The sequence below is a fragment of the Myxocyprinus asiaticus genome, chromosome 2 (assembly GCF_019703515.2).
Source record: "Myxocyprinus asiaticus isolate MX2 ecotype Aquarium Trade chromosome 2, UBuf_Myxa_2, whole genome shotgun sequence".
Lineage (NCBI taxonomy): Eukaryota > Metazoa > Chordata > Actinopteri > Cypriniformes > Catostomidae > Myxocyprinus > Myxocyprinus asiaticus.
Window position 1 is genome coordinate 56828490 of NC_059345.1, and position 22354 is coordinate 56850843.

The following is a 22354-nucleotide window of genomic DNA, read 5'->3' on the forward strand; positions in this document are numbered from 1 at the left end:
AAAGCCAACTAACAATCCCTGGTTTTGTATTTATGTGAAAGAGGATATGTATCTTACCAATATGTTTGATGACATTGTTGATGGTGGGCTGAAATAGCTCATTCATGGCTTCTGTTGAGAGTCTCAGCATTCCTTGAGATGACCATTTTATAAAGTTCATACTGACAGAGAGATTATACAAAGTTAGACACACACCAAAATTTCACCCAAATAAAGCCCACGGAGAGTCAGTCATACTTGCTCTTTCGCAAGGCGGCTTCCACACTCTGCCCTCTGTGTCTCTTAAAGAAGTCAATGAAGGAGAAGGGCAATGAGATGTTTAAGGAGTTGGCCCGGCCAGGAGCTGCTGTGCGCTTGCGGGCTTCAAATGCAATGGTGAGATCCACCCAAGCTGCTGGACGTTTTGCTTTAAAAGTCTCAATGAAGTCAGCTCCAAAGATCTGGCACAACATAGCCTCAAAGGCAAGATCCACGCCAACTGCTCCATAAGGACCTCCTGAAAGAGATAAACATGTATGCATGCTTATCTTTAAGCATGTTTAGATTCGATTCCATTCTACTCTCACATCAGTTTGCCTCTGCTCCAAAATTAAACCTGTGACCATGATTTTGCCAATAAGGACATACTCCTGAATTAACATCATATTGTGTTGTTCCTGGAACAACATTCCTGTCAAAAAAACATTGCCCCTTTACTCTGTATCCCTAACCCCAACCTTAACCATTAACTACCCCTAAAATCAGAGAGAAATGATAGGTTCATAAGAATGTTGTTCGAACCCCAACTCTGCATCCCTAAAAATAAAGGTTCAGAAATATTTCTGTTGGGATGTATGGTTTCTAGAAGAACCATATTTCAAACAGGTGAAAAGTGAGTTTACTGTAAATTAGTGATGTTCGGTTCGTGAACGAATCATTCTTTAGAAGTTTTTTTTTTTTTGCAGTAAGGTTCTTTAAGGCCACGTCCACACTAATCTGTTTGCGTTTGAAACTGAAATCAAAAGTCTCTGTTTTGGTGGAGGAAAACGGCATTCTAGTGTGGATGCAAGGTGAAAACTTATAAAGCATATTTTAAGAACCTTTCACTAAAAGGGTCTCTTGGGAACCAAAAATGGTTCTTCTATGGTATTGCCTTTTTGGTCCTTCATGGCACCTTTATTTTTAAGATTAACTTTATGTAATTGGTTTCTCCTTTTTTAAGAACAACATTTACTACTCCACCTAAAATGTAAGTGGTTGATCCAGGACCAACAAAAGATCAAGAACACATACAGGTGCATCTCAATAAATTAGAATGTCGTGGAAAAGTTCATTTATTTCAGTAACTCAACTCAAATTGTGAAACTCGTGTATTAAATAAATTCAATGCACACAGACTGAAGTAGTTTAAGTCTTTGGTTCTTTTAATTGTGATGATTTTGGCTCACATTTAACAAAAGCCCACCAATTCACTATCTCAAAAAATTAGAATACATCATAAGACCAATAAAAAAACATTTTTAGTGAATTGTTGGCCTTCTGGAAAGTATGTTCATTTACTGCATATGTACTCAATACTTGGTAGGGGCTCCTTTTGCTTTAATTACTGCCTCAATTTGGCGTGGCATGGAGGTGATCAGTTTGTGGCACTGCTGAGGTGGTATGGAAGCCCAGGTTTCTTTGACAGTGGCCTTCAGCTCATCTGCATTTTTTGGTCTCTTGTTTCTCATTTTCCTCTTGACAATACCCCATAGATTCTCTATGGGGTTCAGGTCTGGTGAGTTTGCTGGCCAGTCAAGCACACCAACACCATGGTCATTTAACCAACTTTTGGTGCTTTTGGCAGTGTGGGCAGGTGCCAAATCCTGCTGGAAAATGAAATCAGCATCTTTAAAAAGCTGGTCAGCAGAAGGAAGCATGAAGTGCTCCAAAATGTCTTGGTAAACGGGTGCAGTGACTTTGGTTTTCAAAAAACACAATGGACCAACACCAGCAGGTGTCATTGCACCCCAAATCATCACAGACTGTGGAAACTTAACACTGGACTTCAAGCAACTTGGGCTATGAGCTTCTCCACCCTTCCTCCAGACTCTAGGACCTTGGTTTCCAAATGAAATACAAAACTTGCTCTCATCTGAAAAGAGGACTTTGGACCACTGGCAACAGTCCAGTTCTTCTTCTCCTTAGCCCAGGTAAGACGCCTCTGATGTTGTCTGTGGTTCAGGAGTGGCTTAACAAGAGGAATATGACAACTGTAGCCAAATTCCTTGACACGTCTGTGTGTGGTGGCTCTTGATGCCTTGACCCCAGCCTCAGTCCATTCCTTGTGAAGTTCACCCAAATTCTTGAATCGATTTTGCTTGACAATCCTCATAAGGCTGCGGTTCTCTCGGTTAGTTGTGCATCTTTTTCTTCCACACTTTTTCCTTCCACTCAACTTTCTGTTAACATGCTTGGATACAGCACTCTGTGAACAGCCAGCTTCTTTGGCAATGAATGTTTGTGGCTTACCCTCCTTCTGAAGGGTGTCAACGATTGTCTTCTGGACAACTGTCAGATCAGCAGTCTTCCCCATGATTGTGTAGCCTAGTGAACCAAACTGAGAGACCATTTTGAAGGCTCAGGAAACCTTTGCAGGTGTTTTGAGTTGATTAGCTGACTGGCATGTCACCATATTCTAATTTTTTGAGATAGTGAATTGGTGGGCTTTTGTTAAATGTGAGCCAAAATCATCTCAATTAAAAGAACCAAAGACTTAAACTACTTCAGTCTGTGTGCATTGAATTTATTTAATACACAAGTTTCACAATTTGAGTTGAATTACTGAAATAAATGAACTTTTCCACGACATTCTAATTTATTGAGATGCACCTGTACTACTTGGAAAAATCATGGTCACCACCAAGGATGTAACCCAATTTTCAAGATTAGGAGGACCAAAAGTAAAAGTTATAAATGGGTAATTGAAAAACTCATGTTAATCGAGCACTATTTGGAATATTGTGGGGGATGTGCCTCCCTCAATATCTGTGGTGGTTATGGCTCTGGTCACCATTAAATGGAAGCGAAACTAGTAAATCATGATTGTTCACTTCAATCATGCGCTTTCATTTGACTCCATTCCTAAAGAAGATCTGTGAGGCCAAAGGTCATTCAGGTTGTAAGTGTGATGAAGGTGAGTTACAGCAGCTTTGGTTCTCAACTCACCTGAGGCTTTGTAAAGCTCCTTCAGAGTGCCCTGCGGCTGCTCAATCTGATGCACAGTCAGATCCACCGTCCCACCACCACAGTCTGCCACGATGTACCGATCACCTTTGAGAACACACTAAGTTGTTTAATCTTGACCTCTTCTTAATTGCTCAGTAATTGTTACCAGATTTTTAAAACGACGGAACTTGTTTACATAACTCTCCCGTCTCTCTCTCTCTCTGATTTGTCGCGGTCAGGAAGATTGAGTCTTTTACCAAACAGCCCTCAGACATTTACAATACATTTTGAGATAAGAGTGGCTTAGCTTGACTCCTGCCAACTGCCTGCTGACTTACTAAACGACCGAATAGAGGAAAGTATTTCTTGTTTGTTTACAGTGGTGTAATAACTCAGTTTAAGGGGAAAGGTCATCCTCTTTTTGTGTGTATATGTGTTTGCACATGGGTGTTGACTTTCTGTCCTCTGTAGAACACAAAAGCAAATGTTAGGCAGAATGTTAATCTCAGTCACCATTCACTTTTATTGTATGAAAAAAGATGCAATGAAAGTGACTGAGATTAACATTCTTGAATGAAAGTCATTCAGGTTTGGAACAATATGAGGTTGAGTAAATGATGACAGAATTTTCAATTTTGGGCAAACTATCTCTTTAAGGACTGTGAGAGACTTTAATTGTTTGTTAGATCCCAATAAACTCTCTCCCTCTCAATCCCTTTCTTTATATCGCTTTTTTCTTTCTCTCTCTCTCTACAGGAAACATCTGGAGCAAAAGATCTGATTATTTTGACCCAGCACCTTGTCATCATGCCAGTCACACAGAGAGCACTGCACGCACACATGCTGAAACCATGCGCTCAGATCAGCTTATGCAGCCAGTAATAATATACCAGCGATTGTTCCATAATGAGGGTCTCTTGCACATCATGCAAGCACAGCAATTAGAGTCATATACTGTAAACAATGATATGCACATAAGGAATAAGAGAGAGAGGCAGCAGGAAATCATGTTTCTTTAAGTTAGGATTGTGTGCTTTGAAGGTTTCACCTTACTTAGACAATAAATACTACAAGTATATTACACATTGCAAATGAGTTGGTGAGAACGAGTGTGTGTGAGTGATTTGGGCATGATGGTGATGACTGAAATGAGATTTTTTGCTGTTACATGTTTGTGTGAAATCTTGTTAAATTATTTGTTTGTCTGTTTGTGGTTACTGTATTAATATCACATTTAGAATCACATTTGTCTTTTAAAATGTGTCAATTAAAACATTTGTCATTTTTACAATGCCACTGCTCTGCATTTGGCCTACAGGAAACAAGATGGCTGAATGTCTCCAATATACTGTGTTTGTGTGGGTTTACTTAGCTATCCATTGGATACAAAATTGTCTCCAGAAGTTAGCTAACGTTAACAAAACATACCTTTGGGGATATCCTCAAGTGTAAAAATGAGTAAACATAGCCAAGTAAACGTGTTTCCATCTCTTACCTGTCTGCATCTCGGACCACAATTCTCCAGTACCACTCTCTACCAGAAAGGTTCTGCTATGCCTGGCTCTGCGGAGCTGCTCGCGGGCTGAAACATACACATTGAATCCCTTTAATCTGAAAATCATTACCACATGGGTTGCATTAATCAAAACCCTATCACATCAGAAGGAGAGGGGGAGGGATTGATTGCAGATACCTTGAACAATAACAAAGCAGTCTGCTAAACATACCCTGATTTAATGAACTTAAAGCCTGTGTTTGTAAAACATGATCTTCTGGATGCAGGCATGCTTTATTGTAGGTCTTGCACTTAAACCTATAATAAAACAAGCTTGTTACATGGCTGTAGTTTTATAGAGGGTGGATTTTAGTCAATGATGACCTGTTAGACTAAGAATGATCTCTGCTTTATTTCTGCAGTTACTAAGGCTATACTGGGTGTCATATTTCCTAAAGAACACTTTTTATGGACTGAATTAAACATGAAACAGTCCTTTCAGTTACAGTCTGTATGAACAAATATGCTGCTGTAAATTTCCACAGCTTGCACCAAACACAAAGGAGAAACTTATACTGCGCTTTAGGGACAGTCTGGAAGCCATTACACTATGAGAAACAGAGAGCGAATACATAAAGAACAGGAAAGAAGTCAAAACAAACTGATTTGAACTTTAATTACTTTCAGTCCCATGTGACTTGATGAATAGACAGTAATGAATAATGTGTCCATGATCTTAATATAGATGAGAGGATAGACAATAGGATTTGATGTGTGTGTTGCGCTCTGTTTCTGTGTGTACATGAACCTGTGTGCCTGCAAACATTGTCCAATTGTCAAACGTGTTTTGTGTGCTGATATCTCACACACACTGTTATCCCTGATGTTGTTTTAACCCAAATAAATTGAGTGCAATAAACATAAATCCTAATATTTTACCTCCATTACTTAAGTGTTTTAAGTGAGGTGGATGATTTTCAGGATTTCGCTCATTCTGCTGGAATTCTTTTGGTTCAATCAGTTTATCTAAGCTTGTTTTAGTCTGGTGCCAATGGAAATGACATGAACAAGATGTTTTATATTATATGAAAGTGCTTTCTTTTTTAGTTGACACTACTTAACATTTTAAAGTCAACATCAACATTGTTTAAATTAACAAGCGTATTTGCCACCTCAACTCAAAAACATAAGCTAAATCAACTACATTCGGTGCCAGGTAACTTTACATCATTTATCGTAAGATCTTCAATACTAAGAAATGTAACTTACTTTGACTCTAAAAACACATGTTATACCAACAATATCACCCTTGATGTTACCCCAACTAGCTTTACAAAGTTGTCAGAACAAACTATTTAAAACTGAACAATGTTGCTGATTTGCCTGCTCCCAGCATGCATTGCTGCATGAATACATTTTTATGGTTAGTGTTATAGGCTTATTTTTTGCTGTTTGCAGACTTACAGATAAAGTACAACAGTGCTAGAAACAAGTTTAATTAATTAATTGGTTAATTATATTTAGTTATTTGAACTAAACAGGTCAAGTCCACATTACTTAAATCAAACGGTTTTGTTAATTGTCTCAACAAGACTTCTTAAGTTGAAAAAATTGGTATTTATATATCAATGTAACCTGTGTCAAAGCAGAAAGATAACACAACTAAGTTAAGTTGAGTCAATAAAAAAAAAAAATTGTATTGAGAAAAATTTGCTTTTTTTAGGGCAATTTGTTTCCATAAAGTTAAATGAATTTGTCCGGGCAAACAGACTTTAGAACGAAAGGTAAAAACAAACAAACAAACAAAACACAAACAAACAAAAAACAAATAAACAAATATAAAAGAGAAAGATCGAACTAAAAAGAGAAAGAAAAAGAAAAAGCAAGAGAACAAATCTAAAGACAGCAAAAGCAAATGAAAGAAAGAAAGAAAGAAAGAAAAAGAAAATGAACATGAACATGAAGGAAAATAAATTAACATGAAAGACAGAAAGAATGGGAAAAGAGCAAATGAACAAGAAAGAAAGAAAGAAAGAAAGATAGAAAGGGAAAAAAGCAAATGAACAAGAAAGAAAGAAAGAAAAAAGAAAGTATGAAAAAAGCAAATGAACATGAAAGAAAGAAAGAGTGTGAAAAAAGCAAATGAACAAGAAAGAAAGAAAGAAAGAAAGAAAGAGTGTGAAAAAAGCAAATGAACAAGAAAGAAAGAAAGAAAAAGAAAGGGAAAAGCAAATGAACAAGAAAGAAAGAAAGAAAAAAGAAAGAGTATGAAAAAAGCAAATGAACATGAAAGAAAGAAAGAGTGTGAAAAAAGCAAATGAACAAGAAAGAAAGAAAGAAAGAAAGAGTGTGAAAAAAGCAAATGAACAAGAAAGAAAGAAAGAAAAAGAAAGGGAAAAAGCAAATGAACAAGAAAGAAAGAAAGAAAGGAAAAAAGCAAATGAACATGAAAGAAAGAAAGAAAGAAAGAAAGAGTGTGAAAAAAGCAAATGAACAAGAAAGAAAGAAAGAAAGGGAAAAAGCAAATGAACATGAAAGAAAGAAAGAAAGAAAGGGAAAAAGCAAATGAACAAGAAAGAAAGAAAGAAAGAAAGAAAGGAAAAAAGCAAATGAACAAGAAAGGAAGAAAGAAAGAAAGAAAGGGAAAAAAAGCAAATGAACATGAAAGAAAGAAAGAAAGAAAGAAAGAAAGAAAGAAAGAAAGGGAAAAAAGCAAATGAACAAGAAAGAAAGAAAGGGAAAAAGCAAATAAACATGAAAGAAAGAAAGAAAGAAAGTAAGAAAGAAAGAAAAAGGGAAAAAAGCAAATAAACATGAAAGAAAGAAAGAAAGAAAGGGGAAAAAAGCAAATAAACATGAAAGAAAGAAAGAAAGAAGAGTGTGAAAAAGCAAATGAACAAGAAAGAAAGAAAGGGAAAAAGCAAATAAACATGAAAGAAAGAAAGAAAGAAAGAAAGAAAGGGAAAAAAGCAAATAAACATGAAAGAAAGAAAGAAAGAAAGAAAGAAAGAAAGAAAGAAAGAAAGAAAGAAAGGGAAAAAAGCAAATAAACATGAAAGAAAGAAAGAAAGAAGAGTGTGAAAAAGCAAATGAACAAGAAAGAAAGAAAGAAAGGGAAAAAGCAAATAAACATGAAAGAAAGAAAGAAAGAAAGAAAGAAAGAAGAAAAAGAGTGTGAAAAAAACAAATGAACATGAAAGAAAGAAAGAAAGAAAGAAAGAAAGAAAGAAAGAAAGAAAGAAAGAAAGCAAATAAACATGAAAGAAAGAAAGAAAGGGAAAAAAGCAAATAAACATGAAAGAAAGAAAGAAGAGTGTGAAAAAGCAAATGAACAAGAAAGAAAGAAAGGGAAAAAAGCAAATAAACATGAAAGAAAGAAAGAAAGAAAGAAAGAAGAAAAAGAGTGTGAAAAAAACAAATGAACATGAAAGAAAGAAAGAAAGAAAGAAAGAAAGGGAAAAAAATGAACAAGAAAGAAAGAAAGAAAGAAAGGGAAAAAGCAAATAAACATGAAAGAAAGAAAGAAAGAAAGGGAAAAAAGCAAATAAACATGAAAGAAAGAAAGAAAGAGTGTGAAAAAGCAAATGAACAAGAAAGAAAGAAAGAAAGGGAAAAAGCAAATAAACATGAAAGAAAGAAAGAAAGAAAGAAAGAAAGAAAGAAGAGTGTGAAAAAAACAAATGAACATGAAAGAAAGAAAGAAAGAAAGAGTGTGAAAAAAGCAAATGAACATGAAAGAAAGAAAGAATGGGGAAAAGAGCAAATGAACAAGAAAGAAAGAAAGAAAGAGGAAAAAAGCAAATGAACAAGAAAGAACGAAAGAAAGAAAGAAAGAAAGAAAGAAAGATAGAAAGGGAAAAAAGCAAATGAACAAGAAAGAAAGAAAGAAAGAAAGAGTGTGAAAAAAGCAAATGAACATGAAAGAAAGAAAGAAAGATAGATAGAAAGGGAAAAAAGCAAATGAACATGAAAGAAAGAAAGAAAGAGAAAGAAAGAAAGAAAGAAAGAAAGAAAGAAAGAATGGGAAAAGAGCAAATGAACAAGAAAGAACGAAAGAAAAGAAAGAAAGAAAGATAGAAAGGAAGAAAAAAGCAAATGAACAAAGAAAGAGAAAGAAAGAAAGAGTGTGAAAAAGCAAATGAACATGAAAGAAAGAAAGAAAGAAATGAAAGAAAATGAAAGAAAGAAAATAGAAACATAGAAAGGAAAAAAGCAAATTAACATGAAAGAAAGAAAAAAGAGGAAAAAAGCAAATGAACATGAAAGAAAGAAAGAAAGAAAGAGGGAAAAAGCAAATGAACATGAAAGAAAGAAAGAAAAAGAAAGGGAAAAAGCAAATAAACATGAAAGAAAGAAAGAAAGGAAAGAAAGCAAATGAACATGAAAGAAAGAAAGAAAGAAAGAAAGAAAGAGTGAAAAAGCAAATGAACAAGAAAGAAAGAAAGAAAGAAAGGGAAAAAAGCAAATGAACAAGAAAGAAAGAAAGAAAGAAGGAAAAAACAAATGAACAAGAAAGGAAGAAAGAAAAAAGAAAGGGAAAAAGCAAATGAATATGAAAGAAAGAAAGAAAGAAAGAAAGAAAGAAAGAAAGAAAAAAGGGAAAAAAGCAAATAAACATGAAAGAAAGAAAGAAAGAAAGGGAAAAAAGCAAATAAACATGAAAGAAAGAAAGAAAGAAGAGTGTGAAAAAGCAAATGAACAAGAAAGAAAGAAAGAAAGTAAGAAAGAAAGAAAGAAAGAAAGGGAAAAAAGCAAATAAACATGAAAGAAAGAAAGAAAGAAAGAAAGAAAGGGAAAAAAGCAAATAAACATGAAAGAAAGAAAGAAAGAAAGAAGAGTGTGAAAAAGCAAATGAACAAGAAAGAAAGAAAGAAAGGGAAAAAGCAAATAAACATGAAAGAAAGAAAGAAAGAAAGAAAGAAAGAAAGAAAGAAAGAAAGAAAGAAGAAAAAGAGTGTGAAAAAAACAAATGAACATGAAAGAAAGAAAGAAAGAAAGAAAGAAAGAAAGAAAGAAAGAAAGAAAGAAAGGGAAAAAGCAAATAAACATGAAAGAAAGAAAGAAAGAAAGGGAAAAAAGCAAATAAACATGAAAGAAAGAGAGTGTGAAAAAGCAAATGAACAAGAAAGAAAGAAAGGGAAAAAAGCAAATAAACATGAAAGAAAGAAAGAAAGAAAGAAAGAAAGAAAGAAGAAAAAGAGTGTGAAAAAAACAAATGAACATGAAAGAAAGAAAGAAAGAAGAGTGTGAAAAAGCAAATGAACAAGAAAGAAAGAAAGAAAGGGAAAAAGCAAATAAACATGAAAGAAAGAAAGAAAGAAAGAAAGAAAGAAAGAAAGAAAGAAAGAAGAAAAAGAGTGTGAAAAAAACAAATGAACATGAAAGAAAGAAAGAAAGAAAGGGAAAAAGCAAATAAACATGAAAGAAAGAAAGAAAGAAAGGGAAAAAAGCAAATAAACATGAAAGAAAAAAGAAGAGTGTGAAAAAGCAAATGAACAAGAAAGAAAGAAAGGGAAAAAAGCAAATAAACATGAAAGAAAGAAAGAAAGAAAGAAAGAAAGAAAGAAGAAAAAGAGTGTGAAAAAAACAAATGAACATGAAAGAAAGAAAGAAAGAAAGAAAGAAAGAAAGAAAGGGAAAAAAGCAAATGAACAAGAAAGAAAGAAAGAAAGAAAGAAAGGGAAAAAGCAAATAAACATGAAAGAAAGAAAGAAAGAAAGGGAAAAAAGCAAATAAACATGAAAGAAAGAAAGAAGAGTGTGAAAAAGCAAATGAACAAGAAAGAAAGAAAGAAAGAATGGGAAAAGAGCAAATGAACAAGAAAGAAAGAAAGAAAGGGAAAAAAGCAAATGAACAAGAAAGAACGAAAGAAAGAAAGAAAGAAAGAAAGATAGAAAGGGAAAAAAGCAAATGAACAAGAAAGAAAGAAAGAAAGAAAGAGTGTGAAAAAAGCAAATGAACAAGAAAGAAAGAAAGAAAGAAAGAGTGTGAAAAAAGCAAATGAACAAGAAAGAAAGAAAGGGAAAAAAGCAAATAAACATGAAAGAAAGAAAGAAAGAAAGAAAGAAAGAAGAAAAAGAGTGTGAAAAAAACAAATGAACATGAAAGAAAGAAAGAAAGAAAGAAAGAAAGAAAGAAAGAAAGAAAGGGAAAAAAGCAAATGAACAAGAAAGAAAGAAAGAAAGAAAGAAAGGGAAAAAGCAAATAAACATGAAAGAAAGAAAGAAGAGTGTGAAAAAGCAAATGAACAAGAAAGAAAGAAAGAAAGAAAGAAAGAATGGGAAAAGAGCAAATGAACAAGAAAGAAAGAAAGAAAGGGAAAAAAGCAAATGAACAAGAAAGAACGAAAGAAAGAAAGAAAGAAAGAAAGATAGAAAGGGAAAAAAGCAAATGAACAAGAAAGAAAGAAAGAAAGAAAGAGTGTGAAAAAAGCAAATGAACAAGAAAGAAAGAAAGAAAGAAAGAGTGTGAAAAAGCAAATGAACAAGAAAGAAAGAAAGAAAAAGAAAGGGAAAAAGCAAATGAACAAGAAAGAAAGAAAGAAAGGAAAAAAGCAAATGAACATGAAAGAAAGAAAGAAAGAAAGAAAGAGTGTGAAAAAAGCAAATGAACAAGAAAGAAAGAAAGAAAGAAAGGGAAAAAGCAAATGAACAAGAAAGAAAGAAAGAAAGAAAGAAAGAAGAAAAAAGAGTGTGAAAAAAACAAATGAACATGAAAGAAAGAAAGAAAGAGTGTGAAAAAAGCAAATGAACATGAAAGAAAGAAAGAAAGAAATAAAGAATGGGAAAAGAGCAAATGAACAAGAAAGAAAGAAAGGGAAAAAGCAAATAAACATGAAAGAAAGAAAGAAAGAAAGAAGAAAAAGAGTGTGAAAAAACAAATGAACATGAAAGAAAGAAAGAAAGAAAGAAAGAATGGGAAAAGAGCAAATGAACAAGAAAGAAAGAAAGGGAAAAAAGCAAATGAACAAGAAAGAACGAAAGAAAGAAAGAAAGAAAGAAAGAAAGATAGAAAGGGAAAAAAGCAAATGAACAAGAAAGAAAGAAAGAAAGAAAGAGTGTGAAAAAAGCAAATGAACAAGAAAGAAAGAAAGAAAGAAAGAGTGTGAAAAAAGCAAATGAACAAGAAAGAAAGAAAGAAAAAGAAAGGGAAAAAGCAAATGAACAAGAAAGAAAGAAAGAAAGGAAAAAAGCAAATGAACATGAAAGAAAGAAAGAAAGAAAGAAAGAGTGTGAAAAAAGCAAATGAACAAGAAAGAAAGAAAGAAAGAAAGGGAAAAAGCAAATGAACAAGAAAGAAAGAAAGAAAGAAGGAAAAAACAAATGAACAAGAAAGGAAGAAAGAAAAAAGAAAGGGAAAAAAGCAAATGAATATGAAAGAAAGAAAGAAAGAAAGAAAGAAAGAAAGAAAGAAAAAAGGGAAAAAAGCAAATAAACATGAAAGAAAGAAAGAAAGAAAGGGAAAAAAGCAAATAAACATGAAAGAAAGAAAGAAAGAAGAGTGTGAAAAAGCAAATGAACAAGAAAGAAAGAAAGAAAGTAAGAAAGAAAGAAAGAAAGAAAGGGAAAAAAGCAAATAAACATGAAAGAAAGAAAGAAAGAAAGAAAGAAAGGGAAAAAAGCAAATAAACATGAAAGAAAGAAAGAAAGAAAGAAGAGTGTGAAAAAGCAAATGAACAAGAAAGAAAGAAAGAAAGGGAAAAAGCAAATAAACATGAAAGAAAGAAAGAAAGAAAGAAAGAAAGAAAGAAAGAAGAAAAAGAGTGTGAAAAAAACAAATGAACATGAAAGAAAGAAAGAAAGAAAGAAAGAAAGAAAGAAAGAAAGAAAGGGAAAAAGCAAATAAACATGAAAGAAAGAAAGAAAGAAAGGGAAAAAAGCAAATAAACATGAAAGAAAGAGAGTGTGAAAAAGCAAATGAACAAGAAAGAAAGAAAGGGAAAAAAGCAAATAAACATGAAAGAAAGAAAGAAAGAAAGAAAGAAAGAAAGAAGAAAAAGAGTGTGAAAAAAACAAATGAACATGAAAGAAAGAAAGAAAGAAAGAAAGGGAAAAAAGCAAATGAACAAGAAAGAAAGAAAGAAAGAAAGAAAGGGAAAAAGCAAATAAACATGAAAGAAAGAAAGAAGAGTGTGAAAAAGCAAATGAACAAGAAAGAAAGAAAGGGAAAAAGCAAATAAACATGAAAGAAAGAAAGAAAGAAAGAAAGAAAGAAGAAAAAGAGTGTGAAAAAAACAAATGAACATGAAAGAAAGAAAGAAAGAGTGTGAAAAAAGCAAATGAACATGAAAGAAAGAAAGAAAGAAAGAAAGAAAGGGAAAAAAGCAAATAAACATGAAAGAAAGAAAGAAGAGTGTGAAAAAAGCAAATGAACATGAAAGAAAGAAAGAAAGAAAGAAAGAAAGAAAGAAAGAAAGGGAAAAAAGCAAATGAACAAGAAAGAAAGAAAGGGAAAAAGCAAATGAACAAGAAAGAAAGAAAGGGAAAAAGCAAATAAACATGAAAGAAAGAAAGAAAGAAAGAAAGAAAGAAAGAAGAAAAAGAGTGTGAAAAAAACAAATGAACATGAAAGAAAGAAAGAAAGAAAGAATGGGAAAAGAGCAAATGAACAAGAAAGAAAGAAAGAAAGAAAGAAAGAAAGATAGAAAGGGAAAAAGCAAATGAACAAGAAAGAAAGAAAGAAAGAAAGAAAGAGTGTGAAAAAAGCAAATGAACAAGAAAGAAAGAAAGAAAGAAAGGGAAAAAGCAAATGAACAAGAAAGAAAGAAAGAAAGAAAGAAAGATAGAAAGGGAAAAAAGCAAATGAACAAGAAAGAAAGAAAGAAAGAAAGAGTGTGAAAAAAGCAAATGAACAAGAAAGAAAGAAAGAAAGAAAGAGTGTGAAAAAAGCAAATGAACAAGAAAGAAAGAAAGAAAAAGAAAGGGAAAAAGCAAATGAACAAGAAAGAAAGAAAGAAAGGAAAAAAGCAAATGAACATGAAAGAAAGAAAGAAAGAAAGAAAGAGTGTGAAAAAAGCAAATGAACAAGAAAGAAAGAAAGAAAGAAAGGGAAAAAGCAAATGAACAAGAAAGAAAGAAAGAAAGAAAGAAAGAAGAAAAAGAGTGTGAAAAAAACAAATGAACATGAAAGAAAGAAAGAAAGAGTGTGAAAAAAGCAAATGAACATGAAAGAAAGAAAGAAAGAAAGAAAGAGTGTGAAAAAAGCAAATGAACAAGAAAGAAAGAAAGAAAGAAAGGGAAAAAGCAAATGAACAAGAAAGAAAGAAAGAAAGAAGGAAAAAACAAATGAACAAGAAAGGAAGAAAGAAAAAAGAAAGGGAAAAAAGCAAATGAACATGAAAGAAAGAAAGAAAGAAAGAAAGAAAGAAAGAAAGAAAGAAAGAAAGTGAAAAAAGCAAATGAACAAGAAAGAAAGAAAGGGAAAAAGCAAATAAACATGAAAGAAAGAAAGAAAGAAAGAAAGAAAGAAAGAAAAAAGGGAAAAAAGCAAATAAACATGAAAGAAAGAAAGAAAGAAAGGGAAAAAAGCAAATAAACATGAAAGAAAGAAAGAAAGAAAGGGAAAAAAGCAAATAAACATGAAAGAAAGAAAGAAAGAAAGAAAGGGAAAAAGCAAATGAACAAGAAAGAAAGAAAGGGAAAAAGCAAATAAACATGAAAGAAAGAAAGAAAGAAAGAAAGAAAGGGAAAAAAGCAAATAAACATGAAAGAAAGAAAGAAAGAAAGAAAGGGAAAAAAGCAAATAAACATGAAAGAAAGAAAGAGAGTGTGAAAAAGCAAATGAACAAGAAAGAAAGAAAGAAAGGGAAAAAGCAAATAAACATGAAAGAAAGAAAGAAAGAAAGAAAGAAAGAAAGAAAGAAAGAAAGAAAGAAAGAAGAAAAAGAGTGTGAAAAAAACAAATGAACATGAAAGAAAGAAAGAAAGAAAGAAAGAAAGAAAGGGAAAAAGCAAATAAACATGAAAGAAAGAAAGAAAGAAAGGGAAAAAAGCAAATAAACATGAAAGAAAGAAAGAAGAGTGTGAAAAAGCAAATGAACAAGAAAGAAAGAAAGTGAAAAAAGCAAATAAACATGAAAGAAAGAAAGAAAGAAAGAAAGAAAGAAAGAAAGGGAAAAAAGCAAATGAACAAGAAAGAAAGAAAGAAAGAAAGAAAGAAAGAAAGGGAAAAAGCAAATAAACATGAAAGAAAGAAAGAAAGAAAGGGAAAAAGCAAATAAACATGAAAGAAAGAAAGAAAGAAAGAAAGAAAGAAAAGAAAAAGAGTGTGAAAAAAACAAATGAACATGAAAGAAAGAAAGAAAGAGTGTGAAAAAAGCAAATGAACATGAAAGAAAGAAAGAAAGAAAGAAAGAAAGAATGGGAAAAGAGCAAATGAACAAGAAAGAAAGAAAGAAAGAAAGAAAGAAAGAAGAAAAAGAGTGTGAAAAAAACAAATGAACATGAAAGAAAGAAAGAAAGAAAGGGAAAAAGCAAATAAACATGAAAGAAAGAAAGAAAGAAAGGGAAAAAAGCAAATAAACATGAAAGAAAAAAGAAGAGTGTGAAAAAGCAAATGAACAAGAAAGAAAGAAAGGGAAAAAAGCAAATAAACATGAAAGAAAGAAAGAAAGAAAGAAAGAAAGAAGAAAAAGAGTGTGAAAAAAACAAATGAACATGAAAGAAAGAAAGAAAGAAAGAAAGAAAGAAAGAAAGAAAGAAAGAAAGAAAGAAAGGAAAAAAGCAAATGAACAAGAAAGAAAGAAAGAAAGAAAGAAAGGGAAAAAGCAAATAAACATGAAAGAAAGAAAGAAAGAAAGGGAAAAAAGCAAATAAACATGAAAGAAAGAAAGAAGAGTGTGAAAAAGCAAATGAACAAGAAAGAAAGAAAGAAAGAATGGGAAAAGAGCAAATGAACAAGAAAGAAAGAAAGAAAGGGAAAAAAGCAAATGAACAAGAAAGAACGAAAGAAAGAAAGAAAGAAAGAAAGATAGAAAGGGAAAAAAGCAAATGAACAAGAAAGAAAGAAAGAAAGAAAGAGTGTGAAAAAAGCAAATGAACAAGAAAGAAAGAAAGAAAGAAAGAGTGTGAAAAAAGCAAATGAACAAGAAAGAAAGAAAGGGAAAAAAGCAAATAAACATGAAAGAAAGAAAGAAAGAAAGAAAGAAAGAAAGAAGAAAAAGAGTGTGAAAAAAACAAATGAACATGAAAGAAAGAAAGAAAGAAAGAAAGAAAGAAAGAAAGAAAGAAAGAAAGGGAAAAAAGCAAATGAACAAGAAAGAAAGAAAGAAAGAAAGAAAGGGAAAAAGCAAATAAACATGAAAGAAAGAAAGAAGAGTGTGAAAAAGCAAATGAACAAGAAAGAAAGAAAGAAAGAAAGAAAGAAAGAATGGGAAAAGAGCAAATGAACAAGAAAGAAAGAAAGAAAGGGAAAAAAGCAAATGAACAAGAAAGAACGAAAGAAAGAAAGAAAGAAAGAAAGATAGAAAGGGAAAAAAGCAAATGAACAAGAAAGAAAGAAAGAAAGAAAGAGTGTGAAAAAAGCAAATGAACAAGAAAGAAAGAAAGAAAGAAAGAGTGTGAAAAAAGCAAATGAACAAGAAAGAAAGAAAGAAAAAGAAAGGGAAAAAGCAAATGAACAAGAAAGAAAGAAAGAAAGGAAAAAAGCAAATGAACATGAAAGAAAGAAAGAAAGAAAGAAAGAGTGTGAAAAAAGCAAATGAACAAGAAAGAAAGAAAGAAAGAAAGGGAAAAAGCAAATGAACAAGAAAGAAAGAAAGAAAGAAAGAAAGAAGAAAAAGAGTGTGAAAAAAACAAATGAACATGAAAGAAAGAAAGAAAGAGTGTGAAAAAAGCAAATGAACATGAAAGAAAGAAAGAAAGAAATAAAGAATGGGAAAAGAGCAAATGAACAAGAAAGAAAGAAAGGGAAAAAGCAAATAAACATGAAAGAAAGAAAGAAAGAAAGAAGAAAAAGAGTGTGAAAAAAACAAATGAACATGAAAGAAAGAAAGAAAGAAAGAAAGAATGGGAAAAGAGCAAATGAACAAGAAAGAAAGAAAGGGAAAAAAGCAAATGAACAAGAAAGAACGAAAGAAAGAAAGAAAGAAAGAAAGAAAGATAGAAAGGGAAAAAAGCAAATGAACAAGAAAGAAAGAAAGAAAGAAAGAGTGTGAAAAAAGCAAATGAACAAGAAAGAAAGAAAGAAAGAAAGAGTGTGAAAAAAGCAAATGAACAAGAAAGAAAGAAAGAAAAAGAAAGGGAAAAAGCAAATGAACAAGAAAGAAAGAAAGAAAGGAAAAAAGCAAATGAACATGAAAGAAAGAAAGAAAGAAAGAAAGAGTGTGAAAAAAGCAAATGAACAAGAAAGAAAGAAAGAAAGAAAGGGAAAAAGCAAATGAACAAGAAAGAAAGAAAGAAAGAAGGAAAAAACAAATGAACAAGAAAGGAAGAAAGAAAAAAGAAAGGGAAAAAAGCAAATGAATATGAAAGAAAGAAAGAAAGAAAGAAAGAAAGAAAGAAAGAAAAAAGGGAAAAAAGCAAATAAACATGAAAGAAAGAAAGAAAGAAAGGGAAAAAAGCAAATAAACATGAAAGAAAGAAAGAAAGAAGAGTGTGAAAAAGCAAATGAACAAGAAAGAAAGAAAGAAAGTAAGAAAGAAAGAAAGAAAGAAAGGGAAAAAAGCAAATAAACATGAAAGAAAGAAAGAAAGAAAGAAAGAAAGGGAAAAAGCAAATAAACATGAAAGAAAGAAAGAAAGAAAGAAGAGTGTGAAAAAGCAAATGAACAAGAAAGAAAGAAAGAAAGGGAAAAAGCAAATAAACATGAAAGAAAGAAAGAAAGAAAGAAAGAAAGAAAGAAAGAAAGAAGAAAAAGAGTGTGAAAAAAACAAATGAACATGAAAGAAAGAAAGAAAGAAAGAAAGAAAGAAAGAAAGAAAGAAAGGGAAAAAGCAAATAAACATGAAAGAAAGAAAGAAAGAAAGGGAAAAAAGCAAATAAACATGAAAGAAAGAGAGTGTGAAAAAGCAAATGAACAAGAAAGAAAGAAAGGGAAAAAAGCAAATAAACATGAAAGAAAGAAAGAAAGAAAGAAAGAAGAAAAAGAGTGTGAAAAAAACAAATGAACATGAAAGAAAGAAAGAAAGAAGAGTGTGAAAAAGCAAATGAACAAGAAAGAAAGAAAGAAAGGGAAAAAGCAAATAAACATGAAAGAAAGAAAGAAAGAAAGAAAGAAAGAAAGAAAGAAGAAAAAGAGTGTGAAAAAAACAAATGAACATGAAAGAAAGAAAGAAAGAAAGGGAAAAAGCAAATAAACATGAAAGAAAGAAAGAAAGAAAGGGAAAAAAGCAAATAAACATGAAAGAAAAAAGAAGAGTGTGAAAAAGCAAATGAACAAGAAAGAAAGAAAGGGAAAAAAGCAAATAAACATGAAAGAAAGAAAGAAAGAAAGAAAGAAAGAAGAAAAAGAGTGTGAAAAAAACAAATGAACATGAAAGAAAGAAAGAAAGAAAGAAAGAAAGAAAGAAAGAAAGGGAAAAAAGCAAATGAACAAGAAAGAAAGAAAGAAAGAAAGAAAGGGAAAAAGCAAATGAACAAGAAAGAAAGAAAGGGAAAAAGCAAATAAACATGAAAGAAAGAAAGAAAGAAAGAAAGAAAGAAAGAAGAAAAAGAGTGTGAAAAAAACAAATGAACATGAAAGAAAGAAAGAAAGAAAGAATGGGAAAAGAGCAAATGAACAAGAAAGAAAGAAAGAAAGAAAGAAAGAAAGAAAGATAGAAAGGGAAAAAGCAAATGAACAAGAAAGAAAGAAAGAAAGAAAGAAAGAGTGTGAAAAAAGCAAATGAACAAGAAAGAAAGAAAGAAAGAAAGGGAAAAAGCAAATGAACAAGAAAGAAAGAAAGAAAGAAAGAAAGATAGAAAGGGAAAAAAGCAAATGAACAAGAAAGAAAGAAAGAAAGAAAGAGTGTGAAAAAAGCAAATGAACAAGAAAGAAAGAAAGAAAGAAAGAGTGTGAAAAAAGCAAATGAACAAGAAAGAAAGAAAGAAAAAGAAAGGGAAAAAGCAAATGAACAAGAAAGAAAGAAAGAAAGGAAAAAAGCAAATGAACATGAAAGAAAGAAAGAAAGAAAGAAAGAAAGAGTGTGAAAAAAGCAAATGAACAAGAAAGAAAGAAAGAAAGAAAGGGAAAAAGCAAATGAACAAGAAAGAAAGAAAGAAAGAAAGAAAGAAGAAAAAGAGTGTGAAAAAAACAAATGAACATGAAAGAAAGAAAGAAAGAGTGTGAAAAAAGCAAATGAACATGAAAGAAAGAAAGAAAGAAAGAAAGAGTGTGAAAAAAGCAAATGAACAAGAAAGAAAGAAAGAAAGAAAGGGAAAAAGCAAATGAACAAGAAAGAAAGAAAGAAAGAAGGAAAAAACAAATGAACAAGAAAGGAAGAAAGAAAAAAGAAAGGGAAAAAAGCAAATGAACATGAAAGAAAGAAAGAAAGAAAGAAAGAAAGAAAGAAAGAAAGAAAGAAAGAAAGTGAAAAAAGCAAATGAACAAGAAAGAAAGAAAGGGAAAAAGCAAATAAACATGAAAGAAAGAAAGAAAGAAAGAAAGAAAGAAAGAAAAAAGGGAAAAAAGCAAATAAACATGAAAGAAAGAAAGAAAGAAAGGGAAAAAAGCAAATAAACATGAAAGAAAGAAAGAAAGAAAGGGAAAAAAGCAAATAAACATGAAAGAAAGAAAGAAAGAAAGAAAGGGAAAAAAGCAAATGAACAAGAAAGAAAGAAAGGGAAAAAGCAAATAAACATGAAAGAAAGAAAGAAAGAAAGAAAGAAAGGGAAAAAAGCAAATAAACATGAAAGAAAGAAAGAAAGAAAGAAAGGGAAAAAAGCAAATAAACATGAAAGAAAGAAAGAGAGTGTGAAAAAGCAAATGAACAAGAAAGAAAGAAAGAAAGGGAAAAAGCAAATAAACATGAAAGAAAGAAAGAAAGAAAGAAAGAAAGAAAGAAAGAAAGAAGAAAAAGAGTGTGAAAAAAACAAATGAACATGAAAGAAAGAAAGAAAGAAAGAAAGAAAGAAAGGGAAAAAGCAAATAAACATGAAAGAAAGAAAGAAAGAAAGGGAAAAAAGCAAATAAACATGAAAGAAAGAAAGAAGAGTGTGAAAAAGCAAATGAACAAGAAAGAAAGAAAGGGAAAAAAGCAAATAAACATGAAAGAAAGAAAGAAAGAAAGAAAGAAAGAAAGAAAGGGAAAAAAGCAAATGAACAAGAAAGAAAGAAAGAAAGAAAGAAAGAAAGAAAGGGAAAAAGCAAATAAACATGAAAGAAAGAAAGAAAGAAAGGGAAAAAGCAAATAAACATGAAAGAAAGAAAGAAAGAAAGAAAGAAAGAAAAGAAAAAGAGTGTGAAAAAAACAAATGAACATGAAAGAAAGAAAGAAAGAGTGTGAAAAAAGCAAATGAACATGAAAGAAAGAAAGAAAGAAAAAGAAAATGAACATGAACATGAAGGAAAATAAATTAACATGAAAGACAGAAAGAATGGGAAAAGAGCAAATGAACAAGAAAGAAAGAAAGAAAGAAAGATAGAAAGGGAAAAAGCAAATGAACAAGAAAGAAAGAAAGAAAAAAGAAAGTATGAAAAAAGCAAATGAACATGAAAGAAAGAAAGAGTGTGAAAAAAGCAAATGAACAAGAAAGAAAGAAAGAAAGAAAGAAAGAGTGTGAAAAAAGCAAATGAACAAGAAAGAAAGAAAGAAAGAAGAAAGGGAAAAAGCAAATGAACAAGAAAGAAAGAAAGAAAGAAAGAAAGAAGTATGGAAAAAAGCAAATGAACATGAAAGAAAGAAAGAAGAGTGTGAAAAAAGCAAATGAACAAGAAAGAAAGAAAGAAAGAGTGTGAAAAAAGCAAATGAACAAGAAAGAAAGAAAGAAAAAGAAAGGGAAAAAGCAAATGAACAAGAAAGAAAGAAAGAAAGGAAAAAAGCAAATGAACGAAAGAAAGAAAGAAAGAAAGAAAGAGTGTGAAAAAAGCAAATGAACAAGAAAGAAAGAAAGAAAGGGAAAAAGCAAATGAACATGAAAGAAAGAAAGAAAGAAAGGGAAAAAGCAAATGAACAAGAAAGAAAGAAAGAAAGAAGGAAAAAACAAATGAACAAGAAAGGAAGAAAGAAAAAAGAAAGGGAAAAAAGCAAATGAACATGAAAGAAAGAAAGAAAGAAAGAAAGAAAGAAAGAAAGAAAGGGAAAAAAGCAAATGAACAAGAAAGAAAGAAAGGGAAAAAGCAAATAAACATGAAAGAAAGAAAGAAAGAAAGTAAGAAAGAAAGAAAAAAGGGAAAAAAGCAAATAAACATGAAAGAAAGAAAGAAAGAAAGGGAAAAAAGCAAATAAACATGAAAGAAAGAAAGAAAGAAGAGTGTGAAAAAGCAAATGAACAAGAAAGAAAGAAAGGGAAAAAGCAAATAAACATGAAAGAAAGAAAGAAAGAAAGAAAGAAAGGGAAAAAAGCAAATAAACATGAAAGAAAGAAAGAAAGAAAGAAAGAAAGAAAGAAAGAAAGAAAGAAAGAAAGGGAAAAAAGCAAATAAACATGAAAGAAAGAAAGAAAGAAGAGTGTGAAAAAGCAAATGAACAAGAAAGAAAGAAAGAAAGGGAAAAAGCAAATAAACATGAAAGAAAGAAAGAAAGAAAGAAAGAAAGAAAGAAAGAAAGAAGAAAGTGTGAAAAAAACAAATGAACATGAAAGAAAGAAAGAAAGAAAGAAAGAAAGAAAGAAAGAAAGAAAGAAAGAAAGCAAATAAACATGAAAGAAAGAAAGAAAGAAAGGAAAAAAGCAAATAAACATGAAAGAAAGAAAGAAGAGTGTGAAAAAGCAAATGAACAAGAAAGAAAGAAAGGGAAAAAAGCAAATAAACATGAAAGAAAGAAAGAAAGAAAGAAAGAAGAAAAAGAGTGTGAAAAAAACAAATGAACATGAAAGAAAGAAAGAAAGAAAGAAAGAAAGGGAAAAAAATGAACAAGAAAGAAAGAAAGAAAGAAAGGGAAAAAGCAAATAAACATGAAAGAAAGAAAGAAAGAAAGGGAAAAAAGCAAATAAACATGAAAGAAAGAAAGAAGAGTGTGAAAAAGCAAATGAACAAGAAAGAAAGAAAGGGAAAAAGCAAATAAACATGAAAGAAAGAAAGAAAGAAAGAAAGAAGAAAAAGAGTGTGAAAAAAACAAATGAACATGAAAGAAAGAAAGAAAGAGTGTGAAAAAAGCAAATGAACATGAAAGAAAGAAAGAATGGGAAAAGAGCAAATGAACAAGAAAGAAAGAAAGAAAGGGAAAAAAGCAAATGAACAAGAAAGAACGAAAGAAAGAAAGAAAGAAAGAAAGAAAGATAGAAAGGGAAAAAAGCAAATGAACAAGAAAGAAAGAAAGAAAGAGTGTGAAAAAAGCAAATGAACATGAAAGAAAGAAAGAAAGATAGATAGAAAGGGAAAAAAGCAAATGAACATGAAAGAAAGAAAGAAAGAAAGAATGAAAGAATGGGAAAAGAGCAAATGAACAAGAAAGAACGAAAGAAAGAAAGAAAGAAAGATAGAAAGGGAAAAAAGCAAATGAACAAGAAAGAAAGAAAGAAAGAAGAGTGTGAAAAAGCAAATGAACATGAAAGAAAGAAAGAAAGAAAGAATGAAAGAAAATGAACATGAAGGAAA

At 30.9% G+C, this 22354-nt stretch overlaps 1 protein-coding gene across 2 annotated transcripts in view; it reads right to left on the reverse strand.

The window, feature by feature from the left end:
• The window catches only part of hspa12b (heat shock protein 12B), a 43497-nt gene that overhangs the window by 2626 nt on the left and 18517 nt on the right, over positions 1 to 22354 (reverse strand). For both annotated transcript variants that reach the window (XM_051648677.1, XM_051648686.1), the window contains 4 exons: positions 4682 to 4768; positions 3187 to 3291; positions 238 to 496; positions 58 to 161 (listed from right to left, as the gene is read on the reverse strand). In XM_051648677.1, the coding sequence (XP_051504637.1) occupies positions 58 to 161; positions 238 to 496; positions 3187 to 3291; positions 4682 to 4768 (555 nt within the window). The remainder of the gene's footprint in view (positions 1 to 57; positions 162 to 237; positions 497 to 3186; positions 3292 to 4681; positions 4769 to 22354) is intronic.